The sequence below is a fragment of the Microcaecilia unicolor genome, chromosome 2 (genome assembly GCF_901765095.1).
Source record: "Microcaecilia unicolor chromosome 2, aMicUni1.1, whole genome shotgun sequence".
Taxonomy (NCBI): Eukaryota; Metazoa; Chordata; class Amphibia; order Gymnophiona; family Siphonopidae; genus Microcaecilia; species Microcaecilia unicolor.
In genome coordinates, this window is record NC_044032.1 from 473,701,811 (window position 1) to 473,722,042 (window position 20,232).

A 20,232-nucleotide genomic window follows, 5' to 3' on the forward strand; every position below is an offset into this window, starting at 1 on the left:
GTGAAACATCATTTTTTTGTGGTGGGAGGGGGTTAGTGACCACTGGGGGAGTCAGGGGAGGTCATCCCCAATTCCCTCCAGTGGTCATCTGGTCATTTAGGGCACTTTTTGGGGCCTTATTCGTGAAAAAACAGGGTCCAGGAAAAGTGTCCTAAATTCTAGCTAAAAACGCATACTTTTTTCCCATTATCAGTGAAATGCGCCCATCTTTGTTCGGCAGATAACCACGCCCCAGTTCCGCCTTCGCCACACCTCTGACACGCCCCCATAAACTTTGTCCGCATCCGCGACGGAGTGCAGTTGAAAACGTCCAAAAATCGGCTTTTGATTATACCGCTTTATTTGTTTTTGTGAGATAAACGTCCATCTCCCAATTTAGGTCGGAACTTGGGCGTTTTTCTCGTTCGATTATAAGCAGGATGGTCATGCAGTAAGAGAACTCTTACTGTATAGCCATGCGACAGGGAGCCCTTACCACCACTCATTCAGGTAGCGATAAGGGATTCCACGCTAACCCGGCAGTAACCGGGTAGGAAGCAGTGGTGCCTGATTGCCGCCGGGTTACCACCATGCAAGCCATTTCCGGGTTTTTTCTTTTTTCCCCAGAAATGGCACGTGCTCGGGGAAAGACTACTGCCAGCGGCTGCGTTGGGGTGGCAGTAATCCCGGAAAAGTGAGTGGTAAGTCTGCCCTCTCCTCCACCCATCCATATCCAGCAACTCTCCTCTCTCTCTCTCTCTCTCTCCTGCTGTCTCCTCCATCCATATCCAGCAATTCTTCTCTCTCTTCCCTGCCCCCTTCCATCCCTCTGTATCCATCAATTCTCCTCTCTCCCCTGCCCTCCCCTCCCATCCGTGTCCAGCGACTCTCCTCTGCCCTCCCCTCCATGCCCAGTGATTTTTCCTCTCTCCCCTGACCTCCCCTCTCATCCATGCCCAGCAACTCTCCTTTGCCCCCTATCCTTCCCTCCCATCCATGTCCTGTGACTCGCCCCAGCCCCAACCTGCCCCCCCTTTCAGCCCTTGAGTTCCAGTTCAAACCCCAGCCCCACCTACCCGCCCTCTTCTCCACAACATCCCCCTTTTCATTCCTGCCACCCTGCGTTTAAGTCTTTTATTTGGTAAAATAAAAGATTTAAACCCAAGGCAGCAGGAACGAAAGGCTGTTGGGGAGCTGAGGGCAGGCAGATGGGGACTGAAAGCTGCCTGCTGCTTGGGCTGGAACCAGTGGTGTGCTGGAGCAGGCTCTCACAGGCTCGCAAGAGCCGGTTGTTAAGTTTTTAAGAATTTTGGGAGCCGGTTGTTAAAGTAGGGCCCTCCATGATTACTTTAACAACTGGCTCCCAAAATGTGGGCTTGGGCCCCCTGCTGAATTCTCTTTTACTTTGCTGGTGGGGATGCTGAGCCCTGCCGGCCAAGTAAATAGACTGCTGCTGCTCCCTGCACCTTGTTTCCAGCATGCTGCTGTTGGGAGTGGTGGCAGTCCATTTATTGGCTGCAAGCAAAGGTATGCCTAGCGTGCCCGCACGAAGGGAGGGAGGAGAGAGAGGCAAGTGTTGCTCCCCCCCCCCCCCCGCCACCCCTGGCCCTTCCAACTGCAGAGCTGGCTACATCCGGAGAAAGAGCCTGTTGTTAAAAATTTACCAGCACACCCCTGGCTGGAACTGTAACCATGAGCCACCCGGCAGCGGTAAGCATAGCTTGTCGGCACCCACCTGCCATGCTTACCACATTTACCGGGTTGCACTGGCCCTGGCACAAACCCTGTTCTTCCCCGTGTCTTCCCAAAATCCAAGGTAGGAGGACTATAGAGCTCCTGTTGTTGCTGCCAGCTGCCGACTGACTACTGAGCTGAGCACTGTGCCATGGCATATTTCCTGAAAGGCTGTGCAGTGTGCACTCCCACTGCAGCCTAACTAAGACCATGCCGATTGGACCATTAAGAGACACTGGGTGGGCCTGAACTGTGATTGGCCCACCCAGGCCCACCGTAGCTACGCCCCTGGCTGGGTTTAATGTTGGCAGCAGACAGCAGAAGTGATGTCCACTGGCAGCATAAATTATATAGCGCGTAGCTGCGAAGGGAACATTAACACTGGAAGGGCATGGTTCGGTCAGTGGCAAGTGAGGCACTTACGTAAGTTTATTGAATATTGTCAGTTATGAGCGCACCGGAGAGTATTTGGGTGTGAGCATTTACACCAACCTTTGACATGGCATAAATGCTCCTGCTTGAAGTTTTATGCTCAAATACCGACTTATTCTAGTATTATTTTATGGCTTCAGTGCCCAACTTTGCCATTATAGAGAACTTGCTTAGTGCCCCTTCTTGAATCTACCTCATAACGGTCCTTTTGAAGGATAGAGAAGCCATGTACAGGCATGTTATTAAAATGCAGTAGGTTCACCTTCATTCCCACCCTCAAGTTTCAAGCCCCACCCCATTAGGGTTACCATATGGCTCCAGTAAAAGGAGGACACATTGATCCAGTCCGGGTTTTGCTTCCATTGAAAGCAATGGATGTAAAACTCAGACTGGCTCAATCTGTCCTCCTTTTTCTGGAGCCATATGGTAACCCTACACCCCATAAGATCCATAAGTACATAAGTATTGCCATACTGGGAAAGACCAAAGGTCCATCGAGCCCAGCAACCTGTTTCCAACAGTGGCCAATCCAGGTCACAAATACCCGGCACGATCCCAAAAATGTACAAAACATTTTATACTGCTTATCCCAGAAATAGTGGATTTCCCCCAAGTCCATTTAATAACGGTCTGTGGACTTTTCCTTTAGGAAGCCATCCAAACCTTTTTAAAACTCCGCTAAGCTAACCACCTTTACCACATTCTCTGGCAACGAATTCCAGAGTTTAATTACATGTTGAGTGCAGAAAACTTTTCTCTGATTCATTTTAAATTTACTACATTGTAGCTTCATCGCATGCCTCCTAGTCCTGGTATTTTTGGAAAGCGTGAACAGACGCTTCACATCTACCAGTTCAACTCCACTCATTATTTCATAGACCTGTATCATATCTCCCCTCAGCTGCCTTTTCTCCAAGCTGAAGAGCCTTAGCCGCTTTAGCCTTTCCTCATAGGGAAGTCGTCCCATCCCCTTTATCATTTTCGTCGCCCTTCTCTGCACCTTTTCTAATTCCACTATATCTTTCTTGAGATGCGGCAACCAGAATTGAACACAATATTCGAGGTGCGGTCGCACCATGTCATAGACTCCTGCCCCAATCACAAGGAACACTCCCTCACAAAGGCTGAACATCCCCATTCCAACCTCCCCACAGTCCCCATGATGGTTTAGTAGCCCAGGGCTTGACTGGCACCCCACTGCTCCCATCCTGGGTCAAAAATGATGCTAATGTCCCCTACAGTACTCTTGTGATAGTACTGCTAGGTTGCATCCTTTCATATAAGGATGGAAGGGGGTATCTGAAATGATAGAAGGTCAGGGAGATGGGGGGATTAGAAAGGGTGGATGTTTCGGGGAGTGTTTCAGACTTTGATGATCAAAACGGGTGGGGGGGATTTGGAGGGGGTGGGAAGGATTGAGACTTGAAGGGGGATTGTACCTGCGAGGAAATGTTGTCATAGAGTTGCACAGCCATGATTCTTCATTTAACAGTGGCTGCACTACAGAAATGCTGATAGTGTCACTGCTTTTAACATCCCCTTTTCAGGTGGCATTAAGAGCAGCCTTGCGATTGGCAGTTGTGATAGCTAGTGTGGGGTACTGATCCTGTGAGTTAGCTGTCATAGCCAGCCATTCTTGCACTCTACCCCTGTCATACCCAAAAACCAACCCTACCTGAGTTAAGCAGCTAGTTCAGGATTTTTATTGTGTTGGCTCTTTTAGCACTTAGTAGCTGATAGTGTGAGTCTATGTTAATACTTAAAACCCATGTTAGCTGCTTAGAGCACTTTAGTAAACATGCTCGTTAGTGCACTAATACATAAAACCTGGCACATTTGTTGTTGGTTGCAGGTTGTGGCAGTATGAATCCGGGTCCCTGACAAAGATATTTTTGAAACTCTGCGGCGTCAGACATTAAGAGGATCCTGCCAGTGAAAGAATTGGGAGAAACAGCATCAAGTTACAACGGGTGCAGTGAGTTCACCTGACAGCCCTGAGATAAGTGCACTTTAGATATTAAGCTTTCAAGCTATTCATTTACATGTTATGGAGATTAGATATTTCTATGAGATATTGAGTATTTTACTCTTTGTAAGTGAGTGAGTGCTCTCCATATATGTGGAGGACATGAGAAAAGGTATAAGTGTTGTGAATGCTATAAAAGTTGAGATAGATAATTCTCACTGTTTAATTTCCCATTGAATATTCTTACTGTCTGCAGTGCATGTTTTATGTGTGAGCACAAGTATAATAAATTTGGAGCACAGGATATATATAAAGAGAATAAAGAGAATTTCAATGATTGAGAAACTTATCCACCCTTTAAAAGTAGCTTTTTACCCATGTTGTATCACAATTATACAAATTCTTTATAACAGAAATAGCTCATAACAAATCAAGTTTACCATCAATATGGGAAAATGATCTCCACTTTCATGCTACATCTCAACAATGGGTACATCTTTGGTTTAAGAATAATAGGGTTATACCATCAGCTGGATATATACAATCATTATATTTTCTTCGTCACAGAGCGATTTGGACCCCACAAAAAATGGCTACTGCAGGGCTTATAACTAATAACAAATGTTGGTCCTGTAACTTACACCCTGGTACCTTACTTAATTCACATGATCTTTGATTGTAGACAAACTCATGACTTTTGGTACCAAGTGTGGTCCTTTATAATAAATATTCTTCCATTACAGGAGACAATTACGCCTTCCATTGTTATATTTGGCTCCTTGCTGCCCGTCTCATCTTCCGCCAGGGTCGCTTTACTCATACTACCCCTCTCCTCAAGACCCTTCACTGGCTCCCTATTCGTTTTTGCATCCTGTTCAAACTTCTTCTACTAACCTATAAATGTACTCACTCTGCTGCTCCCCAGTATCTCTCCACACTCGTCCTTCCCTACACCCCTTCCCGTGCACTCCGCTCCATGGATAAATCCTTCTTATCTGTTCCCTTCTCCACTACTGCCAACTCCAGACTTCACGCCTTCTGTCTCGCTGCACCCTACGCCTGGAATAAACTTCCTGAGCCCCTACGTCTTGCCCCATCCTTGGCCACCTTTAAATCTAGACTGAAAGCCCACCTCTTTAACATTGCTTTTGACTCGTAACCACTTGTAACCACTCGCCTCCACCTACCCTCCTCTCTTCCTTCCCGTTCACATTAATTGATTTGATTTGCTTACTTTATTTTTTGTCTATTAGATTGTAAGCTCTTTGAGCAGGGACTGTCTTTCTTCTGTGTTTGTGCAGCGCTGCGTATGCCTTGTAGCGCTATAGAAATGCTAAATAGTAGTAGTAGTAGTAGTAGATCCTGCACAACAAAAATTACTCAATATATAACTGCTGCACTCAAAATGGTCCTTTCACACTGGAAAGATAATTCCAATCTGAACCCTCATTTTTGGTGGCACTCAATCTTACAAATTTATACATTTGAACTATCTTTAGCAGATAAAATTGGGAAAACATGTCTAGTAACTAACATTTGGTCTCCAGTAGATACTTATTTAAAATCTCAGATTTCTTCTTAATATTGTTAATGCCAGAATGTTCTCGTCAATATCGCAGTCTTTATTCAGGCACATTGTATCCTAGATGGCAATTTTCTTTTCTTTATTGTGTTTGTAATCTTGTACATTTCCTAATACTTGTTGTTCTATTCAGAATTATAACGTTTGCTATTTCAAATTCAATAAAAACTCATGGACTAAAAAAAATAAAAGTAGCTTTTTACTTTAGGGTTAGCACTCTGCTTGGATGAGTTATTACTCTGAGAATTTCCCCAGATATTCTTTGGATACATTTAGTGCTGTTTACATCTTCACATACAGACATTGTCCTGATTTGGATTGTGGAATTTGTTCTATATGTCCTCTATGATATTTTGTACTTAGCACCCTGATCTGTAGTTACTATCAGTAGCTGCAACTAGGGCAGCTCTAGTGGGAGGACCCATTCTCAGTCCCAAACTAGCCCCGACCCCTCCTAAAAACAACCAGATCCACTGCACTGGGCCCCCTTTTACTAAGGCGTGCTCACATTTTTAGCACACGCTATAATTGTGGGCACGCTAAACTTTAGAGACACCCATAGGAATGCATGGGAGTCTCTAACATTTAGCGCACCCACAATTTTGGAGCACGCTAGAAACGTGAGCACTTCTTAGTAAAAGAGGGCCTTAGTGCACTATCTATGCTTTTCCCTTATGCCAAAGATCTCAACTCTTCCTTATCTACTGAATATATATATTTTTCTCTCTCACGTCTCTCTTACCTACACTGAAGATTTGTTCCACTATCATCCCCCCGCTCTTCATTCAGAAGAAGATCGGCTCCGCTATCAACAACCCACTTTCTCAACCAGCCACTGTTGTAAATACTGTAATTATGTGTAATAGAGTGTGCCATGTAAGGTTTCCCTAATCTGCTTCAGTAGAATCAGATTAAATGTATGCTCTGGTCTGGTGCAAGATGGAATTACTAGAAATTAAAGACATTGCATTGCTATAACAGGTTTATTCAATTGAAAGTAATTTGCTGGAATGGATTTTGCAGGTCTTTTAGCTGAGTGAAAGCAGCCAACAGTGAATAAACCTGTTGAAGCAGTGCAATGTCTTAATTTATAGTAATTTTGTCCTGCAGCTGTCTTTCATTAATTCCACTTAGAGCTGTGGAAATCGTTATCATTGATATTTAAACAAAATTTTTATTATGCAAATTTAGCAATAATTATACAGAATAAGAAGTATTCTCTGCAATAACAACTTTACTTGGTCTCTTTTCTATTGTTGAAGGCAACGGATTCAGGAATTTGGCATTGAAGCTCATCTTCATTGATGATAAATATGGGAATGTTCACCTGGACCAAGTCATGCCCTGTGAGTCAACTGTCTCTTGTCATCTTGATGGTGTTATGGAGAATTAGAAGATCGCACTCATCAACAAGCTAGCTTTAGTGGCATAGTTTGGCGTGACAACCAACCTCTAGATGCACAAACAAAGCAACCAGAGCTACATACAGTAACTGTGACAGTACAGAACATTGATAACAGTGTGCTGTTAACAACGTAATCAGTGGCAACAAATTTTTCAGATCTCCATACACTGAGTGCTGAGCTAGGTATATTAAAATGTTTTTTTCATCTGCTGGATGATATCAATGGAGACTTGTTGGCTGATGTCATTCATGTTTTGGAACGAGTTAATGTGACCACAAAATGCTTCTCTACTGACAAAAACCCTTCATTGTATCTGGTGTTACCTACAAAAATAAAGCTTCTCATAATAGATCATCTTACAACTGAAGTCCCATCTGCTTAATATGCTGAATAAATACTTCACAGTTCACCAGTTGCATTGTACTGCTTCTTTGCTGGATCTACGGTTTAAAAACAACTTTGTAACATTAAGTACATAAGTACATAACTATTGCCATACTGGGAAAGACCAAAGGTCCATCAAGCCCAGCATCCTGTCTCCAACAGTGGCCAATCCAGGTCACAAATACCTGGCAAGATCCAAAAAAAGTACAAAACATTCTATACTGCTTATCCCAGAAATAGTGGATTTTCCCCAAGTCCATTTAATAATGGTCTATGGACTTTTTCTTTAGGAAGCAATCCAACCCTTTTTTAAACTCTGCTAAGCTAACCACCTTTACCACATTCTCTGGCAATGAATTCCAGAGTTTAATTACACGTTGAGTGAAGAAACTTTTTCTCCAATTCGTTTTAAATTTACTACATTGCCCCCTAGTCCTAGCATCTACCCGTCCCACTCCACTCATTATTTTAAAGACCTCTATCATATCTCCCCTCAGCCGCCTTTTCTCCAAACTGAAGAGCCTTAGCCACTTTAGCCTTTCCTCATAAGGAAGTCGTCCTATCCCCTTTATCATTTTCGTCGCCCTTCTCTGCACCTTTTCTAAGTCCACTATCCAGCTTATAATTGAAAAAGAAAAACGCCTATATTGCGACCCAAATCGGGAGATAGACGTTTATCTCACAAAAACGAATAAAGCGGTATAATCGAAAGCCGAATTTGGACGTTTTCAACTGCACTCCGTCGCGGATGCGGACAAATTTGATGGGGGCATGTCAAAGGCGTGGTGAAGGCGGAACTGGGGCGTGGTTATCGGCCGATCAGAGATAGGCGCCTTTCGCCGATAATGGAAAAAAAATATGCGTTTTTAACGAGAATTTAGGGCACTTTTCCTGGACCCTGTTTTTCCACGAATAGGGCCCCAAAAAGTGCCCTAAATGACCAGATGACCACTGGAGGGAGTCGGGGATGACCTCCCCTGACTCCCCCAGTGGTCACAAACCCCCTCCCACCACAAAAAATATGCCGTTTCACAACTTTTTATGTTCACCCTCAAATGTCATACCCACCTCCCTGGCAGCAGTATGCAGGTCACTGGAGCAGTTATTAGGGGGTGCAGTGGACGTCAGGCAGGTAGACCCAGGCCCATCCCCCCCACCTGTTACACTTGTGCTGGTAAATGGGAGCCCTCCACACCGCCCCCAAACCCACTGTACCCACATGTAGGTGCCCCCCTTCACCCCTTAGGGCTATAGTAATGGTGTAGACTTGTGGGTGGTGGGTTTTGAGGGGGATTTGGGGGGCTCAACACCCAAAGGAAGGGTACTATGCACCTGGGAGCTCTTTTACCTTTTTTTTTTTTTTTGTAAAAGTGCCCCCTAGGGTGCCCGGTTGGTGTCCTGGCATGTGAGGGGGACCAGTGCACTACAACTCCTGGCCCCTCCCACGAACAAATGCCTTGGATTTATTCGTTTTTGAGCTGGGCGCTTTCATTTTCCATTATCGCTGAAAAACAAAAACGCCCAGCTCACAAATTGTCGAATACAACATGGACGTCTATTTTTTCCCAAAATACGGTTCGGTCCGCCCCTTCACGGACCCGTTCTCGGAGATAAACGCCCATGGAGATAGACGTTTTCGTTCGATTATGCCCCTCCACATCTTTTTTGAGAGGTTCATTACTGCCATAGTATGTGCAAACCCTTTGGAGATGCCCAGAGTTCAGTAGAGTGGTAGGAACATTCATAGAACATGAATATGTCAGCACAATACAAATTAAAAACCTTAACAGGTGTCAGCTCATACAACACAGATATGCTACACTATCAGCACAATAGAATGAAATCTTTTAAATAGACAACAGATGGGACAAATGCTGTTGGGAGATACAAACAAACAAGATGGGTGAGAAGGCATTAGAATCAATTAAAAGTGAGTGGCTAGATCGAGGGTAAATTATATGTACAGTAGAATAAGGTATGTGATGTCTCTGAGAAAAGGTAACTAAAATAGCAGTTTCAAAACATTGAGCATGATGGGTTCATAAGCAATCTGAAAAAGTTACATGTTTGAATTTCTGTAACTTTTAAATTTCTTTCACAAAGAAGAATGGCGTTTGCTCTAACAGAATTCATTAAAACCTCATTTTTTGTTTTGATGACTTTAGTCACCTTTTCTCAGAGATGGTCACGTATATGAAAGGGTGTGCAACAAGCTATGAATGGATAGTCAATCAACACACCCATTAGCATCAACTGAATGTGCACAGGCACTGTCCAACTTGAAAGAGATGGTAGATAGACTCTACAGATGATCGTCTGTCTTACAGCTACCCTATAAGAAGATGAAATTAGAGGAACATTTCTTGGGAAACCTTTATTCTTCATCTTGTTCAAATATATCTGAGGTTATATATATTTCTTTCTTTAGGTATTTCAATATTTTATCTTTATATTTAATGACAGTATTATTTGCTAAATACACCTTCACATTCAAAACTGATATAACAGCAAGTTTGTTTTACAATACCATCTGCTTTTCTCAGGTGGATGCATATTTGACAAGTACTGATGAAATCACAGATGATATCTTGATTAACATAATCTTTGTGCCTTGCTTTTTATGTTCTGCCTTTGAATTCATAAGTGTTGAGAGTCTGAGCTTTTTAATATTATTATTATCAGTTATATATGTACTAACATCTTTGAATTATATTAGTTCTTAGTATGTCTCCATTGAAAATTGATAATCTTGTCTTTAGTATGTATGTTAAATTGAATTTTGAGAAAGTATTTTATTTTATGGTTTAGTTGTTATTCATTTATAATAATTACATGTTTTATATGTTTCACCACACAGTTGTTAACCCCTGATGCAGCCTCTAGGGAGGCAATATGTGGCTACATCGGGCTGTGTTTTAATGTGGCAAGAATAAAAACCTTTTAACTTTTGAAGACGTGTGTCCTGCTTTTGTGTACTACACTGCTTTTTTTTTGCAGAACTTTGGTTTCTTCTTCTGGATTTCCTTGCCTGCTTCAGGTACATCAAACATAAAGCTGGGATCATTTCTCCTCTTTTGCCAAATCTCCAATAAACTTCACAAAGACTTTGATGGGAGAAAACCTTCCTTGGTTGTCCTCTTTATACTTTGTGCCTAAGGAAGACCATTTCACTCTTATGTCATACAGCAGCTTTGTCATAATCTCGTTTATGCCCAAAGTTGTATCCAAGTAGCACATGCTTGGAAGGTTTAGATCAGCTTTAATTGCTTTCAGTTCCTGAAGGAGATCTCCTAATTCTTGTAATTACAATGACACCTAGATTTTTTTTCTTGAGTGCTGACTCCTAAGGTGGACCCTAGCATCATGTAACTATGATTCAGATTATTCTTCCCATTGTGCATCATTTTCCATTTGTCCACATTAAATTTCATCTGTCTTTTGGATGCCCAGTCTTCCAATTTCCTATGGTCTTCCTGCGTGTTGACAAATTTGAATAGTTTTGTGTCATCTGCAAATTTAAGGCCCTGTTTACTAAGGCGCATTTGCATTTTTAATGTGTATACAATTAGCACGTGTGCTAAATGTGTAGGTGCCTATAGGGATATTGTAGGCACGTACACTCTTAAAGTGAGTACATGGGTAATGTGCGTTAAAAATGCTAACGCGCCTATAATGCAGCTTAGTAAACAGGTCCCTAAATCACCTCATTTGTCATTCCAATTTGCAGATCATTTACAAATATGTTAAATAGCACCGGTCCCAGTACAGATCCCTGTGGCACTCTGCTATTCACCCTCCTCCATTAAGAAAAATGGCCATTTAACCCTACCATATGTCTTCTGTCCAATAACCAATTCCTAATCAACAGAAGGACATTGCATTTTCTCAGGAGTCTCTCCTGGTTATTGTTTCTATTTAATAGTACTTTTTGGATATGGAGTAATGTTCAAATGATGGGGCAGTTGTGAGGATTAGTTTTTCGGGTGAAGCAGTTTACAGGGTGGTGTGGCAGTTGGGAGTTGCTTTTTCGAGTGAAGCAGTTTGCAGGGAGCAGTTTGACATGGTATGTCAATTGTAGGAGATATTTCTTGGGTGTGGGGGTAGTATGTGGGATGCTGTGGCAGTTGGAGGGATAGGTTTTTGATAGAGCAGGGGATTCCACCTTTTAAACTGCCTTGTCCTGTAACTTCTACATTTCACACTAACTAATTTTCTATGCTATAGAAGTTGGAACTCCATTTCCAAGAGAAACATTTGGGCCATTTTTTTTGGGGGGGTGACTTATTTCCCTTAACCTCTGGTACAATTTGACCCATTTTCAAACTGAATGCATTTTTAGATAAGTTTTTCACACAGGCCAAGATTTATTCCATTCCATTAATGTGCCTGTACTACAGAAGCTGAAACTCCTTCTCCTATATAAATGTATTGGACCATTTTTTGGAGAGTCTTATTTCTTTGTAACTCCAGTCTAATTTGGGCTATTTTTAAACTCATGTCATTTCACCAATTTTTCCTTCATGTCAAGTTTTATCCTATTCTGTTAAATTTTTAGAGAGTTATTTTCCAGATGGACAGATAGATAGTCATTCTCAACCTCTTTTATATAATTCTTTCCAACGTCTGTCTGACTGGAAAGAATAAAAATGTGAAGAAACTTCTAGTTTTCAAGTACAATCTCTACCACTCTTCAAGTCTTATTGGCATAATGCTGGACTCTAGCTGACCCTAGGAATCTAGCTAACAAATGGAAAAAATAGTGCATGATTCCTATTTAAATAAGAGGGGAAAGGGTATTTGCACACTTGTCACTCATTCATATACCCTTGGTATCCCTTTGCACAGGAGCTGCTGTAGTACTTATAAGCCCAACATATGTAGACTTGAGTGCACTTTTTTGGGCTGGCCTGGATTCAGACTGGTTCTGCTTTTCAGGCTGTGCTCCCTTCTCTGTGTTCACCTTCAACAGGCAGTCTCTATTTCTCTCATTCTAGCTCCCTGTTCTAGTCTTCAGTGCCCTACAATAGGATCTCAGTGATACTTTCATAGAAGATATGCCAAGTCACATACATTAGGAGTGTGACACATCTATTGGGTTCCCTTCTATGGCTCATAAGCCTAAATGACCTCTTGAAATGCCCTGGCTCTCAGCTGCTCTTTGTCCCTGCAGACTGACAACTTTCTTTCTCTCTCTCTCCCACTGCCACAGACTCAAGAAGATGAGTCCTTGGACCACAGATGCAAACTGGCAATGGCAGGCAAGTCACTAGGACCAAGCACAGCACTAGGCAGAGTACTAGGCTAGGCAGGAACCATGGGCATAGCTTGGCAAGAACCAGGAGCATTGCTTGGCAGGAACCAGGAACAAAGCTTGGCAGCACAGGAACCAGGAACAGACTTGGCTCCAACAGGAACCAGGAACACGGCTCAGCTTGACAAGAACCAGGAACAGATGAGGCTCTGGCAGGAATCAGAATAAGTTTGCAGGATCAGGGCTCACAGGAACAAGGACTTTGGGAACTGGTTTCGCAGGAGCAAGTCTCACTGGAGCAAGGACCTCGGGAATAGGGTTTGCAGGACCAGGCCTCACAGCAGCAAGACTCTCAGGATCAAGGCTTTCAGGAACAAGGTTCAAGAACAAGACTTGCAGGAACAAGGTTCAGAAACAAGGCTTAGGACCAAAGCTTTCAGGAATAAGACTGGCTTGTTGTGAAGACAAGGTATGAAAGTCCCAAGGTTACTTATAAAGGCCCTCACTAATGATGTCACAACCTCTGGTGCCCTGGAATTAGGCTTGGAATTCACCAAAGAACACAGTAGGGGCACCAGAGAGAGACTAAGATACTGGAACATCAGACTGAGGCGTGGATAGTTTCTAGGATGAGTCTAGAATGCCAGAACATCAGAGTGAGGCGTGGATAATCTGTGGAATGAGGTTTGGAAAACAGGGAAACTGGCAACAGAGGCATCAGTACAGGGAGAAGGCAGTCTGGAGAAGCTGCAGAGCCTGACCACCAGAAGTAAAAGTGAGTCTGAATATGGGGGCATGGCCACGGCTGTGACACCCACATCCTGGCATTTCTAACTCTCCTCCCACCCTTCTGGTGGTCCACCAACCTTGGGTCTCTGGCCAGCAGCATTGAAGACATGTTGTGCAGGCCCCTTCCCTGTGCCTTGTTTCACCTTCTCTAGCTCAACTTTCTGTTTCTGGCAGGTGGGACATAGCAGAGAGAAAGAACCTGTGCTGGCTGGAAGCAGTATGTCTTCAATGCTGCTGGCCACAGAAAAGTTGGTGGGCCACTGGATCAAAGAGAAGAAGCAATGCTGGATCAGAGGAGAGGGGAGAAAGCAATGTTGGGGTGGAGAGTACAGGAAGAAGTGCCAGGATGGTGGGGGAATGGAGAGATACTGGGTCTTGCATGGGAAGAAGGGAAAGAAAGGGAGGGGAGGGGAGAAGAACAGTTGTCAAGTTTCTTTGGGAAGAAGGGAGAGAGATTTTGAACCCATGAAGGGAAAGGAGTGAGAAAGGAGTGAAGAGAGAGAGAGAGAGACTCCTGCTGGATGCCTGGGGGGAGGGGTTAAGGATAGGAAGATGCCAGGACTTGAGGGTAGGAGGAAGAGAGAGAGAGAGAGAGATGCTGGACCCTGGGTGTAGGAACAGGATGCAGAGAAGAAAGAGAAAGGGATACTTTCTGGACCCCTTGAGAGTGTGCTGGAAGGAAGGAAGAGATCAGTAGAGATGTTGGCTTCTGTTGAGGGGGGACAAGAGGTAAGGAGGAGAGATGCTGGCATTTGGTGGGGAGCAGGAGAGAAAGAAGAGAGATGCTGACCCCTGGGGGGTACATAGAGAGACAGAAAAAGAATGGGTGTTGGCACGGGGCACATGAGAGAGAGAGAGAATGGATGAAGGCACATGGGAGTGAGAGAGAGAGAGAGAGAGAAATAGAATGGATTACAGTGGGGTGTACATATGAGAGAGAGAGAGAGAGAGAAAGAGAGAGAGAGAGAGAGAGAGAGAGAGAGAATGGGCTCAGCCCAGTGGCGTTCCTAGGGAGGCTGACACCCGGGGTGGATTGCCAATGCGCCCTGCCCCCCCAGATGCAGCGTGACCCCCCCGGCGAAAGGACACCCCCCGCGAAGGAACCCCCCCCCCTGGGTGCACGCCGCTGGGGGGGTGCCGCGCGCGCCTGTCCTCCGCTCATTCCATGCTCGGAGAAGAAGCATGGAACGAACGGAGGACAGACGCGCACGGCACCCTCCCAGCGGCGTGCACCTGGGGCGGACCGCACCCACCGCCCCCCCCTAGGAACGCCACTGGCTCAGCCCCCCTGCAAAGCTGCAGTACCTGTTCAATGACTGGTGGGGTAGGTGATGCCCCAGCAGCAGAAGAAATCTGCTGCCTGAGTCACTCCCTTCCTTCATGTACTGCCTGAGGAATGAGGAAGTCAGTGTGGTGCCTCCAGCCACCAACACTTGCATTCCCCAAGCATGTTCAGTTCCTGCATGAGCTGTGCATTCTTGAAAGTGCTGGCATCAGCGGCTGGAGACGCCTCACTGACTTCCTCACTCATGAGGCAGCACAAGGAAGAAGGGGCAACTTTGGCAGTGCATTTCTTTGACTGGTGGGGCTTCGGCATCCCCATCAGCAAGGTATGATATCTAATATGTGGGGGTGTGGAGGAGAGGAAATGTGTGTCCCCCCAGTCCATCCCTGTGCCCCCCCTATAGTTTTGCTCCACCTTTAATAATGAGATTAATAGTTAGATTACCTGTACCATCATATTGTACTTGACTTTATTTGGATTTCTAGACTGCTTGTACTAAAAAGTTCTAAGCGGTTTACAAGTGTTGAAAGAGATACTGAGACAACCCCTTGGGACTTACAGCATACTTCAATTTACAGTCAGGTCAGGTACAGGAGAGCAGAATAGCATTAGCATAGAAATTTCTAAAAGAGGGTAATTTTTACCTGTTTTCTGAATTGCGTATAGTTGTCTAAATTGTTTAAACTGAGCCCCAAGTCCTTCCAGATTTTGGGGGCTCGGTATGCCAGCAGTTGTGCATAGACACTGATTCTTTTTATACCTTTTGGGGAAGGGAATGTGAAGGGGGAGCAGTTTTCAGATCTTCTTATCCTTTTTATTAGTAGTAAATTTCACATGGGTGACCATGAAGCTAGGACATTCTCCTGTGAGGATTTTGAATAGCATGGATGCTAATTTGAACTGAATTCTTGCCTCCACAGGAAGCCAGTGCAGTTCTAAATATAGATGAGAAATGTGGTCATGTTTCTTTCAGAGAATAGATTAAACAAACTGATGTGTTTTGAACTGATTATAGTTTATGTAGTTGTTTTTTTTGTGGGTTCCGAGTATATATTAACACCTCACAACTTGCATCACCACATTACTGCACTGCCAGCTGCTAGCACAGCTTTGTAAAAGGGAACCTATATGATCATGATGGTGATGCAAGTTGTGAGGTATTAATATATACTATATAATGGTACAGGAGTGCGATATATTTATAAAAATGATCAAAAACTCTATATTTCCTATTCAAAAGAAGCCTGAAACCGGGATCTAAAATAAAAAATTGAGATAAAGAAGTGAATTACATCATGGCATCTCTCAGAAATGGGATCTTTGCAGGAAGGAGCAAAAACACTGTCCCTCCTGATTACTAAGCCGTGCTAGCGGCTGCCATGCAGCAATGCCGATACAGCCCATTCAAAGTGAATTAGCGCATCAGCAGCCGCTAGCGCAGCTAAGTAAACAGGTGTGTGTGTGTGTGTGTGTGTGTGTTGGGGGGGGGGGGGAATCAAAGCCTCTTATGCAGTCAGCTATTGGGGTCTGATCACAATTAAATTTGCTTCAGTTTTCATAGTAAGCCACATTGAGCCTGCAAATAGGTGGGAAAATGTGGGATACAAATGCAATAAATAATAATAATAATAATAATAATAGATGATGGTAGATAAAGACCTGTACAGTCCATCCAGTCTGCCCAACAAGATAAACTCATAAGGTATGATGTGATACTTCATATGTATACCCGATCTTGATGTGTCCTTTGCCATTTTCAGGGCATAGACCATAGAAGTCTGCTTGGACCTGTCTTTGTTCTACAACTTCTAAGGTTGTCATCAAAACCCCTGAAAAGTCTCACTCCAACCTATCCAAATCTGTCCAGCCACGATCAGGGCACAGATCGTAGAAGTCTGCCCAGCACTGGTTTTGCTTCCCATTTACGGATATTGCTACCTAATCTCCACTAAGCTTCTTTGGATCCATTCCTTCTAAATAGGATTCCTTTGTGTTTTATCCCATTCATTTTTGAATTCTGTAACCATTTTCATCTCCACCACCTCCCATGGGAGCACATTCCAGGTATCTACCACCCTTTCAGTGAAAAAATACTTCCTAACCTCAGTGGCGTTCCTAGGGGGGCTGGCACCCGGGGCGGATCGCCGATTCGCCCCGCCCCCCCCCGGGTGCAGCGCCCCCCCATGCAGCACGGACCCCCCCCCCCCGGCAAAAGGACACCCCCACGAAGGAACCCCCCCGCCGGGTGCACGCCACGGGGGGGGGGGGGGGGGTGCCGCGCGCGCCTGTCCTCCGTTGTTCCATGCTTCTTCTCTGCCCCGGAACAGGAAGTAACCTGTTCCGGGGCAGAGAAGAAGTAACCTGTTCCGGGGCAGAGAAGAAGAATGGAACAACGGAGGGCAGGCGCGTGCGGCACCCCCCGGCGGCGTGCACCCGGGGCGGACTGCCCCCACCGCCCTCCCCCTAGGAACGCCACTGCCTAACCTTATTCTTGAAACTGCCTCCTTTCATCCTCAATTCATATCTTCTAGTTCTACCATCTTATTATCTCTGGAAAAGGTTTGTTTGTGGATTATCTGAAAATGTCAAAATTCAAAGCTGAGCTCTCTGGCAGCAATTCAAAGCAAAAGCGTTCTCTTTTCAGGATTTTCCAGGTCTCTATAAAGCAGCCCCACCATTAAAGGCACACAGTCTATTAGGCACCAGATACAACACTGCGGTAGAATCAAGGTACAAAACACAGTTCTGGTAATAAAAATTTTCTGGCCACTTATTTGGATGTGAACCATATAAGTCTAGATGTGGTTAACATTTATATGTGTATCTGTAAGTGGAGCCAGGGGCCTTCCAGATTTAGGGTTTGAATTTATTTAAATAGCTACAATATTCAGCTTCAACCTAGTCAAAGTTATGTCTACAAGGGCTACTTTTGTTAAACCACACTAGTGATTCCCAGTGCGGCAAATGCGACAAAGCCCATAGGAACTGAATGAGCATCGTCACATTTGCTGCACGGGACTCACTAGCACAGCTTAGTAAAAGGAACCCTAAGTGAAATGTATAAAAAGTCCTTATTTTTATATGGTAACTTATCTATAAAAGTTTAGGACTCTACTACTACTACTACTTATTATTTCTATAGCGCTACAAGGCATACACAGTGCTGTACATCATACACAAAAGACAGTCCCTGCTCAAAGAGCTTACAATCTAGATAAGACAGGCAGACAGACAAAACAATTAAGGGTAAGGGAATAAAGAGGTGAGGATAAAAGGACATGAGGGTTAGGAGTCAAAAGCAGTACATTAATTAGTAGTTCAATTTAAAATTTGGGTGAATATCTGCTTAAAGGTACACAGATATGCTGTTCTTCTGTCTTCATGTGAATACATTTCCCTCTGTAAGAATAAAAACAATATATTCATGACATTATGTCCTGGGTTTTCAGATACGGAATTGCTTTTGCATATATCAGTTATTTTGCATGTCCACACTTCAGTAACTTTATCAAACTGTTTTCATGTGTTATAAATGCCACATTTATTCCTTCATGGTTAATTGATCAGCAGCTGCCAGTCTAAAACTATGAATATGATGCTGTTCACTCAGCTCCTGCAGCTCATGCTGATACATTTTCTCTGGATCCAAGGTAAGATCACACAAATATTCACGGGGTAATAGTGAAGAACACATTTTATATAATACAGAGACTGCAATGCTAGGTCTGGTTCTCCTTAATATTAATTTAATATAATTTAATTAACACTTTTAAACAGCTACTCCAGGAGTCAGCCTCATATTAGAAAGAACAAATACAATGCCCCTCTAATATTAACACCGATGCGCTCAATAATAAGACTTTTAATCACAGTATCCAGTTTGCAATGTTACTATTTAAAAAAGTAAAACTATAATGCTTAGAACTGCGCATTAGGAACATCTTTCCATTAATAATTGTAATATATATTTTTTTCTTTCTCTAAATAGATTCCAGTGGAGAGATTGTGATGACTCAGTCTCCAGAGTCCTTATCAGTGTCTGTGAGGGACACAGTCACCATCAGCTGTAAAGCCAGTCAAAGTCTTTACCATAGTGCTATTAGGAAAAACTTATTAGCCTGGTACCAACAGAAACCTGGACAGGCTCCCAAGCTTCTTATCTATTATGCTTCTTCCCGTGCCTCTGAGATCCCAGAGCGGTTCAGTGGCAGAGGATCTGAGACTGATTTCACTCTCACAATCAGCGGTGTTCAAGTTGATGATGCTGCAGATTATCACTGTCAACATGGTTATAGCTCCCCTTTCCCACAGTGATATAGACCTGTACAAAAACCTATTTCTTTTGTACCACAGGTACTGTAAAGTCATTCATGTGTGATAGCTCTATAGAAACATGAAGAAGTTAAGAGAGATATTTTTTTATGAATGCTATCACTACAAGTCTTGCTTCTCTTCTTAATAATGATGATGATGATAATAATAATAATAATAGTAATTATTACTATTATTATTATTATTATAAGTGACAACCCATGATTTATTGTGGACGTTTATCATTTCCATGCTTACTCCTCTTTTTCCTAATTCTGGATGGAAATTCCCTCACCTGTGCTTTTTCTTTCTCCTCCTTGGTGATTCTTGGTCCCATGCTCCTGATCTCTGTCATTCAGGAGTCTGAAGAAAAGATTATTTTAGTGCAATATCAATTTTTTTTGGTTCCAACAGGAACCTGTGGAAGGGATTTTAAGGTCTTTCACAGCTGCCTTTGTCATCCTGAGCCCTGAGAAGGGTATCCTTAGACTGCAGGATCTTTCTCACTGCCCATAGTAACCCCCAGATTCAATATATGGCACCCAAAATTGTGCACCCAAATTTGTGCATGCACATTATAATTGAGCTGATCATAGTGTACCTTTATAGCTTTTGACAAATTTGACAGGTGCCACGCCTACTTCCTGCTTTCAGCCAATCAAAAGCGAAGACATGCCCAAACCATGCCACCCCCCACTCTTTTTGATGATATCATTGCCCAAACCACACCCACACCATACCTACTCTCCACCCTCTTGGATGATATCACCAGATATGACACCTTGACCCCACCCAAGCCCTACCCCTTTTGCATAGCCATGCCCCCTGTACTTCCTTATTTGCATAGCCCATCCAAACTCCATCCTTTTTTGTGATGTCACATGGGGAGTGATGTCACATGGGGAGTGATGTCACAGCAACACCCTTTTTTCAAGATGGTGGCCACCACTGTATGCATCATGTCACGTCCTGTTTCTACTACCAGCCGCCATCTTGGATGAGGTCGTGTGTTAGGAAGTGATGTCAAAACCCCCCAATGCTGCCCCCTTTAGCCTTGGAGGAATTTAGTCACGCATGCTCACCTTAACCTTTTTTTCTCACAGGAAAGAAAAT

The 20,232-nt window shown here is 43.7% G+C and overlaps 1 gene segment (V, D, J or C); it reads left to right on the plus strand.

Annotated features, from left to right (window-relative positions):
* Positions 1-18,373: 18,373 nt before the first annotated feature.
* Positions 18,374-19,122, plus strand: LOC115462141. The segment is given in 2 exon segments: positions 18,374-18,458; positions 18,797-19,122. Coding segments are annotated over 2 exon segments (390 nt in total).
* The last annotated feature ends 1,110 nt before the right edge of the window (positions 19,123-20,232 follow it).